The sequence below is a fragment of the Triturus cristatus genome, chromosome 5_1 (genome assembly GCF_964204655.1).
Source record: "Triturus cristatus chromosome 5_1, aTriCri1.1, whole genome shotgun sequence".
NCBI lineage: Eukaryota > Metazoa > Chordata > Amphibia > Caudata > Salamandridae > Triturus > Triturus cristatus.
The window spans coordinates 918,902,509-918,930,501 of NC_140587.1; the positions used below are offsets into that span (position 1 = coordinate 918,902,509).

Below are 27,993 nucleotides of genomic sequence, written 5' to 3' on the forward strand. Positions count from 1 at the left end.
TTCCTACAATAATATTTATATCCCTGGTGTCTAGTGGGCTTTTCTGCCCCCCCCCCCCCAGGAGCAGAAATGGCAAAAAAATAACACCGATCTGCCCCCAGAGGGGGCAGAAAAGTCTTCCAAATATTTAGGGGCCCTAGGAAGCGACCCTTGCCCAAGGGGTCGCTTCCTTCATAAATACTGATATCCCTAGTGTCTAGTGGGCTTTTCTGCCCCCCCTGGGAGCAGAAACGGCGAAAAAAAAACACCGATCTGCCCCCAGAGGGGGCAGAAAAGTCTTCAAATAATAAATGGCCCCAAGGAAGCGACCCTTACCCAAGGGGTCGCTTCCTACATAAATACTAATATCCCTGGTGTCTAGTGGGCTTTTCTGCCCCCCCCTGGGAGCAGAAACGGCGAAAAAAAAACACCGATCTGCCCCCAGAGGGGGCAGAAAAGTCTTCAGATATAAATTGGCCCCAAGGAAGCGACCCTTACCCAAGGGGTCGCTTCCAACATAAATACTAATATCCCTGGTGTCTAGTGGGCTTTTCTGCCCCCCCTGGGAGCAGAAACGGCGAAAAAAAAACACCGATCTGCCCCCAGAGGGGGCAGAAAAGTCTACAGAATAATAATTGGCCCCAGGAAGCGACCCTTACCCAAGGGGTCGCTTCCAACATAAATACTAATATCCCTGGTGTCTAGTGGGCTTTTCTGCCCCCCCTGGGAGCAGAAACGGTGAAAAAAAAACACCGATCTGCCCCCAGAGGGGGCAGAAAAGTCTACAGATAATAATTGGCCCCAGGAAGCGACCCTTACCCAAGGGGTCGCTTCCAAAATAAAAAAAAACACATCCCTGGTGTCTAGTGGGGCATCCCTGCTCCACGATCGCGACGCTGTGCGCGATCGTGGAGCAGGAATGCCCTGTATTGAGACATCAGGGGAGAGGAAATACTCTTTCCTCTCCCCCGACGCCTCAATACACTCTACAAGGCCCCCGCCACCCCACCGGAGCAAACACCACTCACCTTCCTCTATGGACGCCTGGAAGCAAATGGCTTCCAGGCGTCCGAGCACTTCCTGATGACGCCAGCGCGCGCTGTGCGCGCTGACGTCACCAGGAAGCGTGGGGGGGCTCGGGGGTGGCAGCGGAAACTCTTCCGCTGCCATCCCCGTCTGTGGGGGCACGATCGGTGCCCCAGGGGGGGAGCGCCAGCGCTTCCCCCAGGGGCTGTCCTCATGACGGAGCGGTTCCGTCATGAGCACAGCCCAACTGATGCTCATGACGGAACCGCTCCGTCATGAGCATCCAAGGGGTTAATAGGGGATGCAGTATTGTTTTGTCCTAACAAAATGCTTGTGTCTTTATACGTGCTGTAGCTTATTGTGGTATATACATGTTAAGTATTATTCATTAACTACATATCTGTTACTTGCATCCATCCGTTTTTTGCTGTGTGTCAGATTATCTATTTGTTGTTGTACTGTTGTCTTTTCTGCCAAAGACAACAAATAAGACTTACTAAACAAAAACAGTAGAGTGGTGTAAATTAGGATCTGACTTTCGTTTTCATGACAGTTTGAATTTGGGTTATAGTTTTTTTTTTTGTTGTTGCGTGAGGTTTCAAAAACAGATGCCTGTGTATGAGGAACTTTAGGACTTTGCTGTATCTCTTGGTTTCAGTCATTTGCCATAGACATTGTTTATTCAGATTGTTATGTTTCTTTATCACCATGTAAAATGCTTTCCGCGATCACGGACGACGCGCTTGTCTCGCTGTTGAGTCTGTAGGTGAGAATTACCATCAACAACTTATATTTGATGACAGCTGAACATTGAGTTGTCTACCCAGTCTGTTAGGATTTATTTTCAAGCAAACTGATTTTTTATCTTTTGACTTAGGTTCCAAGTCATGTCTTTTAAGTATTCCTATTCATGCAACATTGGCCATTAATTTCTGGGACGTAACGTCAGACACTTACCGTACAGACTACTTCTGTTTTGTTTGATGTAAACACAATCCTTTCGGAACCTCGTTGAGCATTTCGTTTTGAGAAATAACTGCTTTTAGTCATTTTATTGTGCTGATTGGTGGGTATTGTTGAGACTCAAACGCACAGACTGATCACTTTTATAGTTCAGTTTCATGGACTTTGGCTAAAGATTTTAAAAAAGTATTGGTGCACACAATTCATACTTAAAGGGTTATCAAACCATCCAGTCAGAAATTTGGCAGTCTCCGGGTTGATAGCACAATAGTGGTTGATTCATAATCAAGGTTTCAAGTCTGCTAAATACCATTTTTCTAAATAATAAAATATTAATAAACAACTACATTCGAAATTTTTATGAACAACTTTTGTAGCTGAAATTGTAACACTAGATTGCATGATGATACTCGATAGCAACAAGATGATTTTTATTTCTAAAATTTTAATTACTGCACTAAACTGATTTATAAAATATGAATCGTCACCTGAGGAACAGCTCCTTTTACAACTCCTCTAATTTGTTCTACTTTTGTCGAACTAAAGCTGAATATGTCGATGTTGCCCGATCTTTAGCACAACCCCATCGAAAAATAAAATGTAGGAAAGAAAGTATTTCTTTCTGCATGCCGTAAGTAAAAGGGTGAAACTTTATTCACTTCTTGTAATAAACTGATTGTGAAGTGGGAAGCATGGGCCAATGAGTGCAAAGTGAACTCTAGGTGTTAAATGTTTGAGAAGTTAAAATCCTTCATAAGTATAAGTGCTCTTAATTCTTTCTTACAGATGTTTGGCCTATGTTGTATTAACGTTTTAGAAAGCAAAGAGCAACACGAAAGTAATTTAACATTTTTGTACTAGTTAGTTCAACATTCATACTCTGCTTTGAAAGAAAAACACATGTTCTATGCCGTAGAAGTTTGTCTTAAACCTTAAAGCAACTTCATAAACCTCATATTAATCATGTCTCAACCAGTAATTGCATTTTACTCTGAGGATCACAACAGACTAGTTTGAATAATAGTACTGGTAAGGACTATAACTGCTTTATATCTCTAAATGATGGTAAATTACCCAAGATAGTAGTTCAACAGTCCCCTCAGCCCGAGTTCTTCCTTTTTTTTGACTCTCCACAAATTATGCTGTTTTACCATTCACCGAACAATTCTCTTTTTTAATCAGATCTGCTGCACTTATCCAGTGGCAAAAAAAGGCATGAGGTGCTGAAACTCCCTATGGTTGTATGTTGGAACCACAAATTCCCTAACCACGCCTGTCTTAATAACGTGGTCTTAATAACAACCACGTCTTAACCACACATACCTTTACCACACATGCCTTTACAACGAATTTAGCTGTAATGGCATAATCGGTAAAATCCTATGAGTTGTTAAGCTTATGCCCTAACACCCGCCCTGAGTTCTAAAACCCAGTCACCTGCCCGAGTTCTAACCCTAAGAATAGTCCAACACCCTGCCCTAACTCCTAAAAACGGACCCCAGCCCCAAAAACAAATCCCACTCCAGCACTAAAAACACCCCAGCCCCCTGGTGCCCTGAGCCCTAAAACCCCACCCTGAGCCCTAACTCCCCCCTGCCCTAAGCCCTAAATCCTTGATCCCATATTTTAAAAATATCCCAGCCCCCCGCCCTGAGCTCAAACTACCCCCAACCCACCCACAGCCCAGAAAACTAACCCCCTGCTCTAGACCCTTAAAACTTGACCCCATATTTTAAAAAAATCCCAGTCTCCCGCCCAGAGCCCAAAACTACCCCCGACACACCCCAGCCCAGAAAACTACCCTGACCCAACCCCGCCCCAAAAACTACCCTGACCCAGCCCACAAAACTACCCTGACCCACCCCCCAGCCTAGAAAACTAACGCCCCTGCCTGAAACCCTAAAATCCTGACCCCATATTTAAAAAACATCCCAGCCCCCCACCCGGAGCCCTAAACTACCCCCGACCCAGCCCTGAAAACTACCCCGACTCACCCCCAGCCCACCAAACTACCCACGACCCATGACCCCCCAGCCACCAACCCTAACAACAAAGGTACTCACCAGCTCACTCCCAACTCTCCGCCCAGCTCACTTCCGACCCGCAGACTAGAGCGCTAACTACCACGGACGTCTGAACCACACATATGAGTGGTAAAGGCATATGCCTGGTTTAGACGTCCGTGGTTACCCCTGCTGTGTTCATCCACGCATAGTACAAACTACGTGGTCTAGGCCGTTTCCCAATCCCTGTACCTGGAAGTCACAGGATTCAGAACATCTTTTGTCCAGCGCACTCCTTTACAGGAGCCGCAACTAATGTCTGGAACTCTCTGCCTCTTGAAATTTTTACTACCTTCACTCTTCCAGAAAGTACTTAAAATAAGCTTTGGCAAACCCAGTAGATCTAGTGGTGACCGGCAACTTTTTGTTTGGCTTTGTCAACGTTTGTTTTGTCATGGTTTTTTAAAGATGGTATTAATGAGGAATGTTCCAGGCCCTCCTCAATATAAGACCAAAACATTGGCGAACAGCAAAAATATTTTTGGTCTCAAAAAGTGCACATTCCCATAGTAGTCCTTGGCTCTGTAGGGAACCATGTTGTGTGTGGGTGTGCTCCTTGTGAAAGGCAGAATGTACCAAAATGTCATTCAAATCTGATTTATTTTACAAGTTCTCTGCAAGCTCCGTGTCTATTCTCCTGTGTATCATGTTATTCTATGGTTATTTACATCGTTATCAGTTAAGTGAGCTGCAGTACCCTTTGGTCAATTGCACTAAATAATACTGTTAAATTAGTTTACGCTTGCACCTACTTTGTTCTGCTGCTAAGCTTCAGACAATTGCTGCTTGGTGCACACCTGACTTGCTGCCATGTTTTTGAGGGGCATGCAGGAAAGTGACTAAGGCAAACCTGCTTGCTCCACCTCCATTTATCCAGTATACAGACCGCCTTCTGCTTTTGGACTTGTAAGGCAATGCTACAAGCAAATGGTGTGGCCATCTTGAAAGAGACATTTGTTTTCTATAGTTGTTCTATAGCTGCTAATTAAAAAATAACTTGTTTCCTACTGATTAAATACAGTATTTAGTTTCCAAGATGATTCTGGGACATTTTTGGATAAATATTAATGAAAGAAGGCTTGTTTTAATTTAGTTTAATTTGGCTTAAGTGCCACAAACTGGGTGCATTTTGATCATTCCACATTCTTTCTGTTATAATTAATGTAGAGCAATAGGGCTTTTATCTTCCACTTTGGATAGTCAGTATTAGCTGGGCAGTTTTATTGATTGATACTGCAGTTTGTCACTATTGGCACATGGCCTTATTTACTGTTTTAATCCAATTATATGTCCTTTGAACTCCTGACTTTCCAATAGGCACTTGGATGAAAAGCAAACATTTCTGCGGAGGGTAATAGTAGATTTGTAGCACACATATATTATGATTCTAATCATCACCTATAAAATGAATGCAGAGTGATTTTGCTCCTCAACAAATTGGTTTATTCCTCCAGAAAAGAAAGCACAGTTTAAAAAAACAGTACTGATAACCAGAAGATGCGAGCACATTCTGGGAAAAGATGTGAACATAAACATTATTTCACTGCTTATTAAATTATTTCATGAAGAACTAAATATCTGCTTTGAAGTGGTTATATGACCACTAAAGGCTTTTTACAGTTCAGCTCTCTGGCCTCTGACAACTGTGGAGACTGGTGACCAGGGGTTTAAGTGGGCTGGGTCTCACCGGTGCTGAGCACTGACAGTTTTTAAAAGGGGGGCTCGATACGGGTCTCAATCGGGCTCTGTGACAGCAGGCACAACGGTGTGCGCATGCCCACACTGCTCACTTCTCACTAGTGAAGAAGTTACGGCATGACGTCATGCCAGGTGAGCATTGTAGGGGAAGGGAAATCCTTTAAAGAGAGTCCTTTTCTCTCTGGATTTCCCTTCTCTTTTTGAAACTCAGGAGCACGACATTGTGGTGGTGTTACCAGGGCTTTAAGTGGAAGCTTTTTCAATATTATATACAAGCCGTACTTGCTGCTTATTTATCTTATGCAACTAACAACCATTGACAAAGACAATAGTCCTGACTTGTTGTATGTTTGATGTTGCTTGTTGTATCATATATCGGGATGCAATGACAGAAGCAGCAAAATACCAGTCGGGCGGCACACTAAGCTAAGCACAGATTTTTAGCTTACGTGTTTTAAGCCACGCCCTTAATTACATTGGTCACACACCTTTGAGAGAGACCCCCCCCCCCCCAGTTTTTGGTGACAAACCTTGCCATGTCATCTTGCACTGTGCGTGGCTTTCATAACAATGTGTCTAAGTTGTTTCAGTCTGCCTTGCCTTTGTTCTTGTGTCCTCTAATGCTTCATGTTAAAGGTAGGTGGCTCCGTGGGTGTGGGGTAGTGCTGCAGAGATCATACCCAAGACCTAGTAACCCATCATCCAATCGTGACTTGGATCCCGACCTACTAATAAGGAGGTTGCAAAGGTAAATGCGTCTCATGAGTCTACAGGATGTAAAGTATAACAGAGCCTGAAGGCTCAAATGATATTAACTGGGTTACTGAACACAGTTCAGAGAACTAGTAATGAATCCACCCTGTTCCACGCAAGTAAAGGGGGCCAGCTAGTGTGTCCCTTAGGTTCACAAATTGGTGTGTGACCATATGTATGCCAGGCATGGAAAGGAGTGACATTCTGGCCATGGTCATATACTTTTTTTGAAAGTAAATTTTAATTGGGTTTTTTGATTTGAGAAATAAGAATGACAAACATCAGGTACAATGCATCACATTCAAACCCGCTATTATTTTCATAATAGCAATCCTTTAATTTAAAAAAAAAAAAAAAAATGTTAATAAATCCTCATTTGCCTCTTAAACGAAAAGAAAGCACCATTCCACTTGCACCAGTAAAATGGAAAGTATCATGCCCTTCTGTACATTTGTGCTGGAAGCAGGGGGAGAAGAGAGAGGAGACACATGCTTCAGAATTGATCCCGCCCTGGTATAAAAAGAGATACTAAAGGGGATGATGGACGGAGCGTTTGAGCAAATCAAACACTCACCCCCAGTCAACTGATCTGGGTTTAATCCATCATCATTCTTTAGCTCACTCCACCACCCCAGTTCAGACATGGCCATATGCAAATCAGTCTGATCCTGCGCCTCACAGGAACAGTCCAGCCCGCACTGCCAAGCCATGTCTTCCCTGGACCGGAAACAAGCATCCTGGAAAGGCATGGTGAGCAAAAAAATGATGGATTTAGGCCCAGATCTCTGTACTGGGGTGAATGTATGACATTGTTCTGCATTCTGTCCATCAACTCTTGTTTTTGCATTTGTCACCCTGAGTGTGAAGGGTATGCCCAGACGTGGGTCCCTTGCTCTCCATGCCAATGGAATCAAGCTATCCTGGCTGAAGAGGCGTGAAACCCCGAAACCGGTCCTAGAATGCTTGTTTCCAGTCCAGGGAGAACCTGGCTTGGCAGTTCGAGCTGGACTGTGCCCATGAGGCACAGGGTCAAGACTGATTTGCATATGGCGGGGTTCAAATTGGAAAGGCATGGTGAGCAAAAAAACTATGGATTTAGGCCCAGATCTCTGCACTGGGGTGAATGTATGACATTGTTCTGCATTCTGTCCATTAACTCTTGCTTTTGCATTTGTCACCCCGAGTGGGAAGGGTATGCCCAGACGTGGGTCCCTTGCTCTCCATGCCACTGGAATCAAGCAATCCTGGCTGAAGAGGCGTGAAACCCCAAAACCGGTCCTAGGATGCTTGTTTCCAGTCCAGGGAGAACCTGGTTTGGCAGTTCGAGCTGGACTGTGCCCATGAGGCACAGGGTCAAGACTGATTTGCATATGGCTGGGTTCAAACCGGAAAGGCATGGGGAGCAAAAAAAACGATGGATTCTGTCCATCAACTCTTGTTTTTGCATTTGTCACCCGAGTGGGAAGGGTATGCCCAGACCTGGGTCCCTTGCTGTCCATGCCTCTGGAATCAAGCTATCCTGGCTGAAGATGGGTGAATCCCCGAAACCGGTCCTAGGATGCTTGTTTCCAGTCCAGGGAGAACCTGGCTTGGCAGTTCGGGCTGGACTGTGCCCATGAGGCACAGGGTCAAGACTGATTTGCATATGGCTGGGTTCAAACTGGAACGGCATGGTGAGCAAAAAAACGATGGATTTAGGTCCAGATCTCTGTACTGGGGTGAATGTATGACATTGTTCTGCATTCTTTCCACAACTCTTGTTTTTGCATTTGTCACCCCGAGTGGGAAGGGTATGCCCAGACGTGGGTCCCTTGCTCTCCATGCCACTGGAATCAAGCTATCCTGGCTGAAGAGGGGTGAAACCCCGAAACCGGTCCTAGGATGCTTGTTTCCAGTCCAGGGAGAACCTGGCTTAGCAGTTCGGGCTGGACTGTGCCCATGAGGCACAGGGTCAAGACTGATTTGCATATGGCTGGGTTCAAACTGGAAAGGCATGGTGAGCAAAAAAACAATGGATTTAGGCCCAGATCTCTGTACTGGGGTGAATGTATGACATTGTTCTGCATTCTGTCCATCAACTCTTGTTTTTGCATTTGTCACCCCGAGTGGGAAGGGTATGCCCAGACGTGGGTCCCTTGCTGTCCATGCCACTGGAATCAAGCTATCCTGGCTGAAGAGGGGTGAAACCCCGAAAACAGTCCTAGGATGCTTGTTTCCAGTCCAGGGAGAACCTGGCTTGGCAGTACGGGCTGGACTGTGCCCATGATGCACAGGGTCAAGACTGAGTTGGATATGGCTGGGTTCAAACTGGAAAGGCGAGGTGAGCAAAAAAACGATGGATTTAGGCCCAGATCTCTGTACTGGTGTGGATGTATGACATCGTTCTGCATTCTGTCCATCAACTCTTGTTTTTGCATTTGTCACCCCGAGTGGGAAGGGTATGCCCAGACGTGGGTCCCTTGCTCTCCATGCCACTGGAATCAAGCTATCCTGGCTGAAGAGGGGTGAAACCCCGAAACCGGTCCTTGGATGCTAGTTTCCAGTCCAGGGAGAACCTGGCTTGGCAGTTCGGGCTGGAATGTGCCCATGAGTCACAGGGTCAAGACTGATTTGCATATGGCTGGGTTCAAACTGGAACGGCATGGTGAGCAAAAAAAACGATGGATTTAGGCCCAGATCTATGTACTGGGGTGAATGTATGACATTGTTCTGCATTCTGTCCATCAACTCTTGTTTTTGCATTTGTCACCCCAAGTGGGAAGGGTATGCCCAGACGTGGGTCCCTTGCTGTCCATGCCACTGGAATCATCGAGCTATCCTGGCTGAAGAGGGGTGAAACCCCGAAACCGGTCCTAGGATGCTTGTTTCCAGTCCAGGGAGTACCTGGCTTGGCAGTACGGGCTGGACTGTGCCCATGAGGCACATGGTCAAGACTGAGTTGCATATGGCTGGGTTCAAACTGGAAAGGCATGGTGAGCAGCAAAACAACGATGGATTTAGGCCCAGATCTCTGTACTGGGGTGAATGTATGACATTGTTCTGCATTCTGTCCATCAACTCTTTGTTTTTGCACTGGTATAAAAAGAAGCGCCGTCTTGCAACCTCGACTCCCTCGTTAACACTCCTCTGCAATCCCCCATGAGCCGAAGCACAGACTGGGAAGCAAAAAAAGGAGAGAAAAACCAGACCAGCCGTACCAGGCAGATAGGGCATAATCATTGGATATCAGCATTCATTTGTTGCTCACACCACTTAAAAACAGGAGACCAAAAGTCATACTTTTTAAAAACCTTCATGTCTAAATTGGCCACATATTTAATAGAGGACACCCAATCAAGGAACCTGGGAGGAGATACAGATATCCACTGCTTGCATATTTCTCTGCGTGCTAGTAACATCGAGTAAAAAAACAGCCTTGTCTTGTTCTCTGTGGATCCTGCAAGGGAGTCTTCACAGCCAAAAATAATCGACAGAACGCTTACCTTGATGTCAGAACCCAGAATAGAGGACAAAGTCTTACTCACGTCAGACCAAAATATCTGGATCTCAGGGCAATCCACAAACATATGTACGTTGTCTCCTTTCAAACTACCGCACTTAGAGCAGGCAACATCACCTTCTCTCCCGAACTTTGACAACCTCTGTGGCGACCAATAAGCTCTGTGGATGGATAAAAGGTGATTTCTCCTTAGGTGTGCAAGTTTTAAAATTTTAAAAAGCATAGACATTGATACTTGCCACTTATTTTCCAGCAAAGACTCCGGCAAGCATCTTCCCCATAATTCCGAAGGTAATATAAAAACTCCGTCCTACAGCTCAACCAGCAGCCAGTACATTGTAGTAGTTGTCTCATCCAGAAGTCTGTCCTCCAGTTCATTCGTGTTTCCTATCTCCAAGCTTGCATCTTGGAACCAACTCTGTATTTGTATATATTTAAATCTAGATACTTGTTGATTCGACAGGTGAGTACACGTTTCCCAGCTTATTAGTTGCGTATCCAGTGTGATATGGTTCCAGCTTATTAAACCTGCCTCTCTCAAAGGCCTGGCCAAAGCATCTTTTGTCCATCCCGGTGAGCCTGGTGAGACCCAGATGGGAGCCCTAGAACTGTAATATGGTATCTTAAGAGCTTTTCTGACCCTATACCAGATCTCAGCTAGGCCTCTCAGGATCTTCAGCCTAACTTTGTTGAAGTATTTAGGGTCTGTGTACTTGAACATAAAACCTTGGCTGCCTCCTGGCTCCTGTCTTGACATAACTCCCAACAGTCTCCCAATTTCCGATTGTGTGGGTGTGTTTAATAACATTTTCCAATTTTTTAATAAAAAAGCAGGTCTGGCAATGCTAGGCCCCCTTTCTCCGCCCTCCTTCTTAATTTCTTCCAGGCTATTCTTGGACCTCTGCTCGACCATATAAAACTGCTAATTTGGCCTTGCAGTTTTTTAAGCGTTTCACTTTCAAAGGGGAGAGGGATGGCGTCAAACAAGAAGCTTAGCTTGGGGAGAATCATCATTTTTATTAGATTAACTCGGCCTAACAGAGTAAGCTGAAGATGTGCCCAAATTTTTAAAAGCCCACTAATCTCTTTTTTTGCCTTTTCCAAATTACTTTTTGTTAGTTTAGAAATATCATGTGGGATCATAACCCCCAGATATCTCATTACTTCTTTTTTAGCAGCTTCCCCTGTTTCTAGGTTCCAGGACATAATTTCGGTCTTGCTTTTATTTATATCGTATCCCGATACTTTCCCAAAGTGCGCTGTTAATACCGTAATAAGACTTAAGGTGTTTTGGAGATTAGTTGTGTAAATAAGAATATCGTCTACATATAAACCTAGTTTCCTACTCCATCCCGCAAATTGGAAAGGTATAATCTCTGGGTCTTCCCTGATTTTTCTGGCCAGAGGCTCTATGTATAAATTAAACAGGAGTGGTGATAGAGGACACCCCTGCCTCGTGCCTCTGCTAATAAAAACCGGGTCCGTCAGAGAACCATTGATCAATAATCTAGCTTTTAGGGACCTATATATGGCTTCCAATACTCCGAAAACAAATTGGCCCAGGTTCACTGATTTTGCCACAGACTGCAAAAAGACCCAATTAACTTGGTCAAAAGCTTTAGTGGCATCTAAAGCTATGACCGCAAGTGGAAGCTCATAGGTAGATGCCAGATCTATTGAACCTATCAGAGAAAAAGTTAACTCCTTTAAAAACCTTCCACGTATAAAACCTTTTTGGTCTAACTGGATCAACTCCGCAATGGAACCGTTCAACCTATTGGCCAGTATCTTTGCGAAGATCTTGTAATCACAATTTAATAAAGATATCAGCCGATACGAATCACATGTAGTTGGACATTTGCCAGGCTTCAAAATTAGGGAAATATTTGCCTCATTCCAAGAGGCTGGCATTTCTGCCCCGTTAATAAAAAAGTAATTAAAGATTTCTGAAAAATGGGTTTTAATGTGTTTGCCATAGCTTTATAGACTTCAAGGGGTAAGCCATTGGGGCCTGGGGCTTTTCCTTTCTTTCCTTGTCTTAATACAAGTTCAATCTCTCCTTCCTTAATTTCCTGATTCAAAAGCCTGTTCTTTTCGTCTGTAAGGGCTTTTCTTGAGCCCTGACCTAACCAAGCTCCAACCTCATCTTGAGTGGGTTTTTGATCTTCTTGATACACCCTACTGTAATACTTATAAAAGGCCTGCTCGATCTCCTCATTGTCACTAGTAAGGGCATCTGTGCTATCGCATTTGACCTGGTCAATTCTATTCCAATGTTTGTGAGGGTTAGCTTCACTTTCCTGAACCACAGAAGATCACCAGCACCTGGCATGAGTATTACCTTGGCTAAACCCAACTGGTAAGAACACACAGCTCCTCCAGTACAAAATGGGCCTTACAATAACTTTATATGTGACATTTTCTAGCCCCAGATCTTCCCTTAGGGGGAGCAACTGGGTACTAATGGGAAGGCCTGTCAGTTGGCGCATAAAGCGGTTTTCAATTGCAGCTAGAGTGGACACCTCCCATGTCCCACAGCTCAGCACCATACAGTACTAATTCTAATCCAAGTTTTGGAGTGGTGCACCACCAAAGTATAGACAAAGTTGTTTTTCAATGAATCTCAAAGTCTTATGGTGGGTTATCAAACAGTGTCTTTAATTGCAAAAAGGTTTGATTTTCGGGAAATTGTCAGCCAACGCGTTTCGTTCATACAATGAACTTCTTCTGGGCATGAAAATGAGTATCGTCTTGTGTGCAATAAGGCATGTTGATTGCCAGCCTGGGCCTCCTTGATAAGGGCTCGTGGTCTTCGTGATCAGAGAATTGCTGCTTTCTGCTCCGTCCAGTGGTGCACACCTTTTCTATACAATTTACGGATCTTCACACTAAGGGTACATAATAGGATAGTGCGGTCATTGTGTCCGCCATTGTCTGCAACAGTACTAATTCTAATGCCTGGTAGTTATAGACTTGAAGTGCTGGAGAAATGGGGCTGTATTGTGAGCCCTTTTGCCTCTTCGCTATTCCCCTGAGATTTGCTCTAATTTAAGTCTGCACTGTGCAATATTGGTGTGCCAATCAAAGTGTTTGGTTAAAGTGACTCACAAGTAATCAAATGTGTGAACACGTTCCAAGGGGGACCACTAAACATGGCTAAAAACCTTACATTTAGTTCTGATAATTTTAATGTCTAAGCCCCTTAGCTTACAGAAGCAGTCAAATGTGTCAAGGATTCTTTGACATCAGGCCCGCACCATGACATTTGCAAGGCTTGGACATCAGACTCGAGATGATCCACATAAGGTACTAAATCATTGATACAAACCGTGAAACGAGTGGGCGCGAGGACGCATCCCTGCCTGACTCCTCTATTTACTGGGAATGGATTTGTCATTTTCCCCATCTGCCCGAATCTGACTTGTGCAGAATTATTATAATGGAGCATTGTGATCATCTTCAGCAAATGTTGTTGAACCCCTATGTCAGCCAAGATCTGCCTCAATTTAGGATGATATACAAGGTCAAAAGCTGACCTAAGATCGACGAACACCACATTAAGACACTCCCGCCATAAGAGAATAAACTTCCAGTACAACAGCTGGAGACGAAGCACCTGGTCTATTGTACTGGTGTGTTCTCGGAAGCCCGTTTGTAAGGGGGTCATATCTCTGTGGCGGTCATCCGGTCTTGTAATCTGCTCAAAATGTTCCTCTCAAAGAGCTTTTGGGTACTATGAATTAGACCTATGGACCTGTAATTTGATGGGAGATCACAGGCTCCCTTCTTAAAAATAGGGATGATCTCAGCCCCTACCCAAGAGGGGGGATGGGGGGCCCCTTCATTATAGCAATGAATATTAGAACTAAATAGGGGCTCAACCAGAGAATGGGAGGCTGGGCATGTTCTCCATGCAGGCTGTAAAGCAGCCGGCGTGGAGAACATGCAAAGTGTGCATAAATGTTTGGCCTGCCTGATCGATTGATTGATTGAGAGAGCCCGTCAAACATTCATGCGCACTTACATAGTGCCCACCATTCCTCCCCCTGCTCTGAGAGCAGAGCAGATCTGCCCCGCCCGCCAAGACGCTGCAGCAGGAAAAATAAAATTATTATAAAGTAGCGTTATTATCATTTTATTTTTCCACTGCGAAAAGCAGTGGGGTGACGCTCCTCCGCCTTGGCGAAGGAGCTGCCACTGCTCTACGTCTTTGCAACTTCTATCTATTTTTGGAATTTCTATCTGTCTATCTCTGCAAACCTATCTGTCTATCTCTATCTTTGCAATTCTATTCATATGCAACCCTCTTTATCTAGTCATCTGTCTATGCAACCATAACTATCTATCTAGCTTTGCAGGCCTCCATGTTTGCAAGCCTCTCTGTCTATCTTTTCAACCCCCTCTATTTTTTTATCTTTTCAATTATCTCTATTTATCTATCTGTTCAATTATCGCTATATTTTCAATGATCTCTATTTATAATAAAAATTACAACAACATTACAATAAAGCATTAGCAAAGGCAAGAGGCTGGCAGCCAACACCAGACTGGCTGGCTTTGTTAGGCTTGGTGTTAGCCAAACCTTTTTAGATTGATGAGGAGCCAGCATCTTCCCCAACAATAATGTTTTGCAAAAACTATGACAAACAAAACAAGAATTTGCAAAGCCAAAAGGCTGGCACCTGAAGCGAAACCTATTGACCTTGCCACTGCATGTTTTCGTAAGTGAAGCCCTTGCCTCTGTAAGTGAAAGGTGCTGCACTGACAGCACTTTGTGAATCCAGATACATACATATCAGCTGTCCCTTGCAGTCCTACATCTCTGCACTTGTCTCTAATGACCTAAGGAATCCTGCCTCTTGAATGTTAATGAGGCAGACGTTTGTGAACCGTTTCAGATGACCTTTTAAAACTGGGCTTGATTATCATATTCAAAAACAAAATGGTCATGTTGCATCTCATTGTAACTTGTGCCCCCCCGCCCGAAACAGAGAACACTCGTAAAGTTTTCCTCAATATTTTCGCAATTAACCAAGTGCATCCATTTTGTCTACAGAACTGCCGTGTTTTCATTACCTTAATTGTTAAAGGCCCTTTTAGCAAGGTCTAAATCAAGCTTCCTAGATGTTGGCGCATCTCTCCAGGGTGGTGCTGGGAGCCAGATGGAGGCTTGCTGGGTGGAGTAGAGATGCAGAGGTCCAGAGGTAGATCTGCAATATGGGGGAAAGGCAGTGGGGATTCTACGTGGGTGAGGGCTGGCACAGACTCTCTAATTACATTTATAACACTGTTACTTTTATACAAGGCTCATTACCTTAGAACAAGACTATTGGTGCTGGTCTTACATGAATTACTGCAGTCCCAAGGAATGTACAAGTGGACCTTTATGAACGATGTCGCAAATTAATCTGCAGCAACTGTAGGGAGAGAAAGTTCCAGCAAGTAGGGCCCTAGAAGGAAAAAACTCTGCCCCCTCGGGAGGGCAGTTTATCCTAGGCTTCTCAGTAAAATGGTAAACGTATCTTTTTTTTTTATATATCTGTTTTTATTGAAATTTCGAAGATTTACAGACACTTGAAAGACATCATGAATTGTGTACTTTCCCTACATGATGGCATTTAAACGCAATAAGTACAGGATTTCACCACATACATGCTGGGTCTTATACCCGTCCAAGGCACAGTCGCTACACCAGATTAAACATAAGAATAGCGTTAAAAAGCGTAAACATATCTTCTACTATTTATAGCGGCTGCATGACTGTGAATCCTGTTTGTGAAATATGCTAGAGTGTGAATACATTTGAAAACTAACAAATCTAGCCTGAACTAGATACTTCCATTCACTAGCAGCCCGAGCAGCTATCTGCTGTGATGGCAACACAAAAAGATGATGGACGGAATACTGAACATTGTCAAACATTCTCCCCCCCCCAGTCACAGATCTGGGTTAAAGCCAATGTTTTTTTTTGCTCACCATGCCACCCCAGTTTGAACCCAGCCTTATACAAATCAGTTTTGACCCCGCTCCTCATGGGAACAGTAAAGCCCAAACCACAAGGCTAGATCCTCCCTGGACCAGAAAACTTGCATCCTGGGACCAGTTTCAGGATATTACCCCTCATCAGCCATGTTAGCTTGAATCCAGTGCATACCGAACACAGGACCCACATCTGGGCATACCGTTGCAACTTAGGATGACTATAGCAACACAAAAAGATGATAGATAGAATGCTGAATATTGTCAAAAATTCACCAGTCACAGATCAGTGTAAAATCCATCTTGTTTTGCTAACCATACCACCCCAGTTTAGACCCAGCCATATATAAATCAGTCTTGACCTTGCTCCCCATGGGAACAGTCCAGCCCAAACTGCCATACCAGGCATGCCCAGATGTGGGGCCCATGCTCACTATGCCATTGGATTCAAACTAGCCCGGCTGATGAGGGGGTACCCAGAAACCGGTCCAAAGATGCTTGTTTCTTGTCCAGGGAGGACCTGGCCTGACAGTTCGAGCAGGACTTTTCCCATGGCGCGCAGGGTCACGATTGATTTGCATATGGGTGGATCTAAACTGGAGTGGCATGGTGAGCAAAAAAAACCCAATGGATTTAGGCGCAGATATCTGTACAGGGGGTGATTATTTGACAATGTTCAGCATTCCATCCATAATATTTTTGTGTTGCTATAGTTGCCCCAAGAGGTAAGAGTATGCCCAGACATGGGTCCAGTGCTCACTATGCCATTGGATTCAAGCTAGCCTGGCTGATGAGAGGTAATACCCCGAAACTGGTCTAGGATGCTTGTTTCTGGTCCAGGGACATGTTTGACAATGTTCAGCATTCCGTCCATCATTTTTTTGTGTTGCTGTGATGTGATCCCATTTTCAGAAACCCATTACCGGCCTATCAGCTCACTGGGTTGCACCGTGTGATGCACGGTTTCACACCTCTTTACACAGCCACCCAGTGAAGAGGCGCATTCTCACAGTGAGCTTGAACCTTTCATAGGATTGGTTTCCAGCTCAGGTGTGAATGCTTTGCACAGCAGGGCTCCATTTCAAACCTTCCCAGGGCATGATTGATGCCTCCAGATGTGTTCATTCTTGCTTTATTTAGGGAAGTGTGACAGGAGTGGTAGGTGGGGCAGTTTAGGTTAGAGCAGGGCCTCCAAAGCCCTGCTCACCGTGTCCATGCACCCCTCTCTAAATGATCACATGGTGCAAAGTATCTTAAGGTTGGGGATGTGCTTCTCAAAAAGGTGTGGGGGATAATCTTTCCAGGTTATCTCACAGGTTTCTCCCCCAAACACAGTAGGTTTTTCTCACAGCTATTCAACTAAGTTGCTTTAGCTCAATCAAAATCTCACTTCCTTGAGAACTTCCTGTACTGCTGTCCTCGGTGTCATCTCTGTCAATTGCATATTCATGAATTAATCTTGAAAGATGTCAATCGATGGGCCCGGTGTACGTTAACAACCAGAGAGGACAGGGAAAATCCTAGGGGAAACTCACAAGAGGTGAACCTATTTTCATGGAAAGGGCCCAAGATGAATTATTTACGTCCTATTTGTTGCACACAGGGACACTGCCAGGTGTCCAAGTGTCACAGGTCTCAGAATATCGCCAGATACAAATGAAGTATTGCTCAGTTTAACATCTTTACAAGGGGTGGATATGTCACATATGGTGAGGTTTGGAAGCGAGATTTACAATAGTGATGACACATTTCCCTTTGCAAGACAATAGAAGTTAATTCATTGGCTGCCTACGAATGATATGCCCTCTCTGTTTCAACAAAGAACAATAGCACAAAAGCTTGCTATGGACTGTGATGATTAAGCGCTTAAGTCGCCACAGTGGTCAGCCATTTTTAAACAGAATCCTATTTCCATTGGATGGGATAGATTCATCATGAGAACCACCAGAAAAATAAAGTTCAGTGGTGTTCATTTGCTACTTCCTTTTCAAGGTGCAAGGAAGCTTTCACTGTCTGTAATCATTATAGAAGTTGTTCTTGTGGCTGCCTGCCGAAGCACCACGTTAGCCACAATGTTTGTTCACTATTCATTACAGTTTTTGTTCGATTGGAAGAATGTAAGGGCGATTATTTTAGTTTTAACATAAATTAATGTAAGTTCATCTCAAATTTCTTGTTTTTGTGATTATATGTACATTCAAATTGTGTGAAAAAAACCAAAGGTAAAGGAAACCTAATAGTGCGCGTATTTGAAATGTGCTCTGCCGGAACCCTGTTATCTATTCGGGTTCTTTCCCTAAACCTTCCAACTTTCCCTTTCGGGTTTCAGTGGGAATTTTTTTTAACTGTTGTAGGCAAGTTTGATTTGTTGTTGATTTGTCGATAGGTGAAAGATGGTTCTCTGTACCATGGAGGTGGTGAGGGGGGTGTGTAAAACAAGATGAAGGCAGGGCACTAGTCGGGGGTACACCCGGGTGGATGGCGTCCACCCACTTTTCTCACAGGATGAACGCCGTCCACCCTGCCAAGAATTTGGGCCCCACGGAATAATGTGCTTAACTCGTCCCGGTGTAATTTCCAAATACCGGGACACTTTCAGCAGCGCCTGCACATTGTCTGCTTTCCATCTGCAACAAGCAACAACCTGCAGGTGGTGACGGGGCTTTCTTATTTTAAATTCCTGCTGGGCCCATAACAAAGGCCGATTTTGAGGGGTCATCAGGCCTCATTTTGTTCGAGTCTCTTGGCTGGGAGCAGTCAGGAGCCTCACACCTGATGCAAATGAAGCGTAGGGGAAACAAAGGCTCACACCTTGTAAGCACTTCACACATATTCAAGAGAGGCAGCTTTTCCCTTTGCTCAGTCCCTGTTTAGGAGATATGCATGCACTGTAAGAATATCAGATGTGTTGGTCTTTCCTAGTATTTACACAAAGCAAATTGCATTTAAATAGAGCTTACTTTCACTGAGGAGGCGTTAAAATAATTTAAGTACCACTATTTTTTCTTGTATAGCACTACTCATTCCAATGCAGGGCGTCAGAGAGAGCGCTTTTCATCAACATGTGCATATTACATGTACAATAAATTATATAAAAATGTAAATGAATGTGAAGGATGTGTTACATAAAACTGGGGGATTGCAAGGTGTAGAAGTCACATATCATCTTCCATAGCTCACTGTGCTATTATCCTCGCAATGCGCTCAAACGTATACATGATAGACCCACTAAACATATATGTGAGGGCTTTAGATCTGATGTCCCTTCTTGTGATCCCACTTCGTTTAAAGTTGTGGCTTGTGATGCCACTTTCTATGATGTCATGCGCCATATGTCGTGCGCTGTGATGTCGCGTGCCGTGATGTCACTTGCATACTGCCAAACTAGGTCAGTCCCCCCACTTCTTTTTTTAGGACTTATGCCCTGGATGAAGGGATAAAGGTCCACTACATTTTCACATGACCACAGCATTATTTCTCTTAAGAAAAACAGGTCACGCCAACTGTTTCTTTACAGATTTTAACCACCCTAGAATCCAGTTTGACAGAAGACGAAAATACAGTGATGTTAGTTAAAAAAAAAAAACCAACATATACAGACATTATAATTACGATTCCCAAAATTCGTAATTGTTATAAATGTAAATAACATACAGGAGTGTTTAGTGTTATTGCCGCTAATTCTGCTTCACATTTCTTGCTGTGCATTATGGTAAAGAACATCCAAAGCACCTGTATCTAACGTGTAATTTTATATATTTTCAGCTCTCATTTTGCACGAAGGAGCCGCCGTTTACAAGGTGTTCATGCGCTGGCGCGCGGTTAACATTCACTGGAACGTATTAAATTATGACAAGGCGATGGACATTGAGGAAAGCAGTCGCGCGATGTCGTCAGCGGCGAGGACACTATGGCTACCGCTGACGTCATTAAGATCCAGGTCTTTAGTGCACCCTACGCAGCTGAGCTCCCCAAGGCTTCAGTGCGGCTATGTCCTTATACATCTGTTCAATCGGATACGGCCGCAGCACAACTCACTGGAGAACAGCAATACCGGAGAAGTTGTCATGAGAGTGACTTCAGTGTGAGGGAATATTTTTACGACAATGCACTCCTTGGACTCTGACAGTGTTTAGGAATGTCATTAAAATAAATGTTGGAACCATAGCACCTTCAACAGTATTATCTATGAACATTTTTACATTTATGTTTTATATTGTAATTTAAATGACAAAATACAATTTTTGGAGAAAAATGAGTCAAATGTTTCCTATTTCCAGATTCATGTTTTGGGGAATTTTTCTCAAGTCTTTTATCCATAGTTTAACACCTGGTAAGCAATTATTATAGTAATTCATCTGTGTTTTCCAGAGTTGTTTACTTTTTTCCTCTTACCAACTTAATTGAAAATGCATTGCAATGAAGACAATCGAACATCAAAATGTTGTCAAAAGTGATACCAATTGGTAGCGGGCCGGTAAGCAGCCCGGCAAATGACAATTCACTGCCTCAGTAGTTATATACTGGTTAGCCATCATTATGTCTATGTCCATCTTCCTTGTCCCAGTCCTGACATGCCTTAGGAGGCATGCCTCCCATGAGGCATTTACTCTCTTTTGCATAGCTGGGAAGAAAGAATGTTTCTAACTTGCTAGAAGAGTCCTTCTTTTCTTCCCATAATGTATGTGAAACCCTCCCTTTCCCTATAACCCCTCTTTCAACTCTCTAGATTTACTTTTCTGATGGATACATCTGCCAGTGGATTCCTCACCTTGTGAATATCCCCTGCGTCAGCAACATTCGGAAACTTTTGTAGCTCTCCACACCGACGATGACGACGTCACAGAATCACGGCTCCGCTCACGGCTCCGCTGATGTCACTGGATCCATAAGAAGACTTCGTCGGCGTGATGACGTCAGTTCCCTTTTTTCTGCGCCGTCGACGCTAACGGTTTTCTGGGACTCTCCGTAGCTTTGGCTAGTTACTTTGTGTTTTCTGCTGGTGTCTCTCTTTCTTCTTACTTCTTCTAAAAGATGTCGACAAAGAAGTCCGGATTCAAGCCGTGCAGGGAGTGCGGTAAGCACATGTCCATCACGGATCCGCACGAGGACTGTGTCTGGTGCCTGTCGTTGGATCACGACGTCGAGGGATTCTCCTGCTGTCTAAAGATGAGTACTAAGGCCTTAAAACAACGAGAGAAGCCAAGTTGTTTATTGCAAGAATGAAAAAAGAGAAGAGAGGTCGAAGACAATCCAGATCGAGGTCAAAGTCGAGGTCGAAGTCGACGTTGGGGCATGCTTCTAAGTCCAAGAAGCATAAAAAGAAGAAGAGGCATGGTTCTTGACACCGTTCGGATAAAGAAGCGGGTCCGAGATCGACTTCGCCTACTCGACGTCGTAAGGACTTTGTGTCTCCCTCTCCTGTCTCAATTCCTGCTTCTCCCGTTTGCCTGACCTCTTCTGCGGCTTCAGCGGAGCACACTCCGGCTCTGGCTCCATCTCTGATGCCGGCACATTCTCCGGCTCCAGTTGAAGAAGCTCCTGATGAGTCTTCGACTCCGCTGGCTCCACCGCCGGCGCCGATTGGCCCGAGTCCTGTTATGCCTCAGTCTGAGCCATATCCCCCCTTTCCAGGTCCGGGACAAGATCCATCGCATTATTTGAATGCGATGTATGGAGTCTTCACTACAGCGATGTACCCCTCTGGAGCACCTTCGAGTCCCGTGGGTCCAATGGCTTTCAATTTAGGGGTTACTCAAGCCTACGCTCAGGCTCCATTTATGCCTTTTTTCCCGGCGACGCCATCTTGGCATTTCCCGGCGCCGAGGACATCGACGCCACTTCCATCTGCACCGGATCCAGCTCGACCTCGTTCGACTCCGGCTGCTCCTCCGGATCCGTGTTCGATTCCGGCGCCGTCGGAGTCGGTTGCGGCACCGCCGACGCCGGTCATGAGGATCAGGTCCAGGCGAGAAGCTCTAAGAGTCCTGGAAGAGCAAAGGTACCAGGTTGAGGAGATGGAAGAGGGTGAGCTCATGGAGTCTGATGATTTGTTTGAAGAGTTGAAAGAGGCTAGTGGCCTGGATTTATCACCAGAGTGGGAGATTACTCTTCCAGCTGATACTCCCTCTAAAGATGTGGCCCCCTACCACACGGTTATTAGAAAAGCAGCGGCGCCTTTGGATCTACAGCTACCAACTGCTGAATTCAAGCCAAACATCCTCACTGAGGTTTTACATTCTCCCTCCACTGTGACAGAGCCCTTACTACCATTTAATGAGGACATCACTGAACCAGTCATGGAGGTATGGCGAAAGCCCTTTTCAGCTCCTGCGGTCTCTAAAACTGTGGCTAGAAGATACAGGGCGGCTCCAGGTGATCCAGACTTTCTTACTTCTCATCCTTCTCCGGAAAGTCTGGTGGTTCAGGCTGCTTGCTCTAAGAGGTCTTCAGGTGCCTTTCCTCAGGTCCCTAGTGACAGGGATGCTAAAAAACTTGACCAATCAGCCAAGAAAGTCTTCTCCTCGGCCAGTATGGCCTTAAAATCGACAAATGCCACCTGTCTTTTGGGACGTTATATCCATGCTCTCATGGATTCCGCTAAACAACTTGCCCCTAAGTTATCAGAGGAGGATAGACAGAACTTTAATGAGGTGCTGGCAGACACTCAGGCGGCTGCACGTCAGGTTATCCAGAGTGGCCTGGATACTGCGGACTCTGTCGTCAGAATTATGGGCTCTTCTGTTGCCACAGGGAGGAGTGCGTGGCTGAAATCATCTGAGTTCTCCACTGATGTGCAGGCAATGCTTCTGGACCTGTCTTTTGACGGTTCTGGGCTTTTTGGAAAAAAGGCTGATGCTGCACTAGAGAGATTTAAGGAAAGTAAAGCCACGGCCAAATCTCTGGGTCTGCAGTCACAACCTAGGGGTTCTTTTAGGAGGTACAGAGCCTTTGGAAGGCCGTCCTTTTGGACCTACAGGTAGCCCCAGCAGCAGCAGCAACAACAGCAACAGAACACCCTGTATAGGGGCAGAATCAGAGGTTGTGCTCGAAGTCGGCAGCTCTCCTCCTCCTCTTCCTCTTCCTCCATCCCTCCCACCACTGCAAAGCAGCCCCAGATCAACCATTCTGGATCATGTTGGTCCTGTGGGGGGCTGGCTTACCCATTTTCTACAAGATTTGGAATCAGTCACTTCAGACCTCTGGGTTCTAGATCTTGTAGAAAATGGGTACGCCCTTCCCTTTCGGGAATTCCCTCCGAATTGCCCTCCTTGTCAAGGTTCTTGCTCGGAGGACCACCTTCTTCTCCTGCAGGAGGAAGTCCTTTCGTTATTAAAAAACGGTGTGATAGAGGTGGTTCCGGAGCAGGAGAGGGGTCAGGGCTGCTACTCCTGGTATTTCCTGATTCCGAAAAAGGATGGCAGGCTACGTCCAATTCTGGACCTCAGGATCTTGAATCTTTTTCTGAAGCAAGAGAAGTTCAAGATGCTCACCCTTGCGCAGGTTCTTCAAGTGCTGCAATAGGAGGACTGGATGGTGTCAATCGACTTGCAGGATGCGTATTTCCACATCCCCATCCTGAAGTCGCAGAAGTATCTCCGCTTTACGGTAGGGTTGCAACATTATCAGTTTGCGGTCCTTCCATTTGGTCTTACTACTGCACCTAGAGTCTTCACCAAGGTGATGGCAGTGGTGGCAGCCCATCTCAGAAGGTTGGGGATTCCAGTTTTTCCCTATCTGAACGACTGGCTGATCAAAGCGGAATCCCCACAGAAGGTGCTTCATCATCTGCAAGTTACAACCCAGCTGTTGTACAAATTGGGTTTCTCAATAAACATGCCCAAATCTCACCTGGTGCCCTCTCAGCGCAACCTGTTCATAGGGGCGGTACTGGACACTACTGTGTGTCGAGCATTCCCGCCTCCACAAAGGATTCTAGACATACAGGAAATGATTCCTTTGTTTTACAATGGAGCGGTCGTTCCAGTCCTGAAGGTCCTTCGTCTGCTCGGTCTGTTTGCTTCCTGCATTCTGTTGGTCAACCATGTACACTGGCACATGAGGGCCCTCCAGTGGTGCCTCCGCAGGCAGTGGTATCAGCACAAAGGAGATCTCAGGGAGTCTGTAAGGATCTCCAGAAAAGCTGCAGCGGATCTGTCTTGGTGGAGCGTGGAGGGCAATCTGTCTCAATGAAAGCCCTTCCATCTGCCTCCATCGGTGGCCACAGTGATAACGGATGCATCCACTTTAGGGTGGGGTGCACATCTGGGGGATCTGGAGATCAAGGGTCTTTGGTCTCCAGAGGAAAGGTTGCTTCACATCAACCTTTTGGAGTTGTGGGCGATACGTTTGGCACTCAAGGCCTTCCTCCCTTAACTACGCGGTCAGTCGGTTCAAGTCCTGACGGACAACACTACCGCGATGTGGTATGTCAACAAGCAGGGAGGTGTGGAGTTGCATTGTCTCTGCAGAGATGCTCTGCGTCTCTGGTCCTGAGCTCAGGATCATCAGATTTGTCTCATGGCAAATCATCTGGCCGGAGTTCTGAACGTGCGTGCAGACAGTCTCAGTCGGCAGTTCTCTGCCGACCACGAGTGGAGACTCCATCCAGAGGTGGTTCGTCACGTCTTTCGAACGTGGGGAACTCCTCAGGTGGATCTGTTTGCCACTCACGAGAACGCTCACTGCCCGTCATTCTGCAGTCTCCAGTATCCGATGCAGGGAGCAATGGGGGACGCATTTCAGTTGAGATGGGACTCACATCTCCTTTACGCGTTTCCTCCCATACCCTTGATTCCTCGGGTTCTGAGGAAGATTCACCAAGACCGGGCCCAAGTCATATTGATCGCCCCGGATTGGACAAGAAGGGTGTGGTATACAGATCTTCTCCACCTCTCCTCATGCCCTCTGCTCCGTCTCCCTCTGAGGGCAGACCTCCTCGCGCAGTCGGAGGGGCAGGTTCTACACCCCCACCTCCAGAGCTTACACCTTCATGCCTAGAGATTGAACGGGGCAACCTGAATTCTTTTTCTCTCCCGCCTGATGAGGTAGATGTAATATTGTCTGCCAGACGTCATTCCACTAAATCTATCTATTCTTATAGGTGGTCTAAATTTGTTCTTTGGTGCGGGGAGAAGTCTATTGACCCTTTGAAGGCTCGTTTATCCAACATCCTTCAGTTTGCTCTTTCTCTTGCTCAGCAAGGTTTTGCTGTAGCTATTGTTAAGGGATATTTATCGGCTTTGTCGGCTTTCCTTTGCTTGCCGGATCAGCCGTCTTTGTTTAAGTCACCTATTGTATTACGATTTCTTAAGGGCCTTACCAATAAGTCCTTTTATTGTGCCACAATGGGAATTAAATCTTTTCTTAACTTACCTGATGGGTTCTCCTTTCGAACCCTTGCACAATTTTCCCTTAAGGCTATTGTCTTTGAAAACGGTCTTTCTCATTGCCATTACCTCGGCAAGGAGGGTAAGTGAGCTTCAAGCTCTGAGTTCAAAACCCCCGTTCCTGACCATTCATGCTGAAAGAATGGTACTCAGGACCAGGGCTGCTTTTCTGCCTAAGGTGGTAACTCCTTTCCATCTGGGGCAGTCCATTACCCTTCCTACCTTCTATCCTCCCCCTCACCCTTCCAAGGAGGAGGAGCGGCTTCACCGTTTGGACCCTAAGAGGGCAGTGAGCTTTTACCTCGATAGGACTAAAGACTTTCGAGTGGACGAAGAGCTCTTCGTGGGCTTTGTTGGCTGCAGGAAAGGCAGAGCGGTGCACAAGCGCACCCTTTCCAGATGGATTATCTTGTGCATCAAGATTTGTTACTCTTTGGCTGGTAAGGAACCTCCAGAGGGTATAAGGGCTCATTCTACCAGGGCAAAGTCTTCTACATCTGCCTTATCTAGAGGTGTTCCTGTGGAGGACATTTGTAGAGCGGCAACTTGGGCCTCCCTCCACACTTTCGCGAAGCATTACTGCTTGGACTCCGAGGTGAGGAGGGACGGACATTTTGCTCCATCCGTCCTTCGGGACTTTCTGGTATGGAAGGGTGGACACCCTCCTCCGGGAGTGGGACTGCTGTGGGAATCTTTTCACAAGGTGAGGAATCCACTGGCAGATGTATCCATCAGAAGAACAAGTTACTTACCTTCGGTAACGCTTTTTCTGGTGGATACAGTATCTGCCTGTGGATTCCTCACTGACCCACCCGCCTCCCCGTTGTCCACCCTTGTATACCTACAATACTGATGATGATGTTTCAAAATGTATTTGTTACTGTCAAAGGCAGTGTATTATTTCTTTTGCCTTCCTATATTATCTCCACACTGTGTGTGTTGTTTTGTATAATATGTACTCTGTATACTTTATATATATTGCTGTCAGTCCGTCCGTGTGCCTCGAAGGCATGGAAAAAAGGGCGGAACTGACATCATCACGCCGACGAGGTCTTCTTATGGATCCAGTGACGTCAGCGGAGCCGCGAGCGGAGCCGTGCTTCTATGACGTCGTCCTCGTCGGCGTGGAGAGCTACAAAAGTTTCCGAATGTTGCTGGCGCAGGGGATATTCACAAGGTGAGGAATCCACAGGCAGATACTGTATCCACCAGAAAAAGCGTTACCGAAGGTAAGTAACTTGTTCTTCTTTGTGTCTCCTGCAGTGATGATAACTATTTCTGCCATGCAGGCAAGTCTGCTCTTACTATTGTCCAAAATATTGTTTACTGTCCAGTGTTTATGAACAGTATGTTTTTAAGACTGATCTCCAGCCCCAACTGAAGCCTAGTACTCAGGAAACTCTGCTTGTGCCCTCCTTTAGTGTGGACAATAGCTCCTTTTCTGAACACTCACCCTCCAGGCTAGTTCTATATAGCTGTAGTGAGGGAATACAGGCAGAGCTCATTGCACACAACCGTCCAGTTCTTAATCAGTAGCAGGAGTGGGACATGTACTTCAGATGTGGTAACCATCACCTTTCATAAACTGTACCTGGAGCGTGGATGGTGGTGAGAATGTAAAATTTCTAGCTATTGAGAGGGAAAGTTTCAATTCTGTCAAGGACGCGGAGGCAAGAATTATGCACTTCTTTCTTCACTTTGACAGCAGTTGTTACCAAGTGCATTTTTTTAATATAAAAAAATAATAATTTCCCAAAGAACACAAGCATCAAAATAACCACGCTTTCCACCAATCACAAAACTCAGTCCATTAAAAAGTAATCTGATCAAGTCCTAACGTCCCTATTTTTCGCGTGAGGAAATCCTTATCTTTCCTATTCAGTGTTCGTTTTCTGAAACAATCTTCCTAAAAAAATACAACCTGTTATTCTGTTCTTTCATCAAATGTGTTTCAAATCAAGAGATATCTCAGTTAATCAAGACAAACAACATTTTATATATAAATCTAAAAACAACCTTGTCTCAAGACAACCTCTGACATAAATGACAAAGGTAACTCCTTCAGACTAAAAAATAACGCCCTGAGATGTCTAAACCCCTGACATCAGAATTCTCATGATGTGATTCTAGGTATAATAACATGGCCAACTTGCTGATAATTCTTTCCTAGTTAAGAATTCATCGTCGTGCCAGGTAAACAGCAGATTTTAAACTCTGACCGCATTTCACAAATTGGAGTACATAGGCTCCGGGGGTTTGGACAGCCTTATCCCTCTCATTAGCTTACATACCCAAGGGTGTTCCCCCCATTGGTGAGTCACTCGGCTGGCAGTGTTGTACTGAAACCACCAATCTGAAGATATTCACCATTCTGTAAGTCAATCCTGATGCTGCTTTCACTGACAAAAATGTAAGATGTGGACAATTCCTGCCCCCAAGGGATCCCTGTGTTTCTCCATACACCGACTGTGTCACTTCTTCCAAGGAGAGCAATATCTCTTGACTATGGTGTCATCCAATGCTTTTTAGTATCCATCCAATTTCCACATCAATCTTAGATGACCCGCCTAGGACCAGAGGGCCTCTGTAATCTGTTGGAATATCTGTGCTGGACGGAAGCGCTATTGGGGCCTCTCATTATAGC

General features: G+C 45.3%; 1 protein-coding gene across 1 annotated transcript in view; it reads left to right on the top strand.

The window, feature by feature from the left end:
* MARCHF11 (membrane associated ring-CH-type finger 11) overlaps window positions 1–20,137 on the top strand; it is a 292,091-nt gene extending 271,954 nt beyond the window's left edge. Inside the window, exon 4 of the mRNA XM_085604170.1 lies at window positions 19,726–20,137. Within this exon, the coding sequence (XP_085460296.1) occupies window positions 19,726–20,048 (323 nt within the window). The 3' untranslated portion in view covers window positions 20,049–20,137. The remainder of the gene's footprint in view (window positions 1–19,725) is intronic.
* The last annotated feature ends 7,856 nt before the right edge of the window (window positions 20,138–27,993 follow it).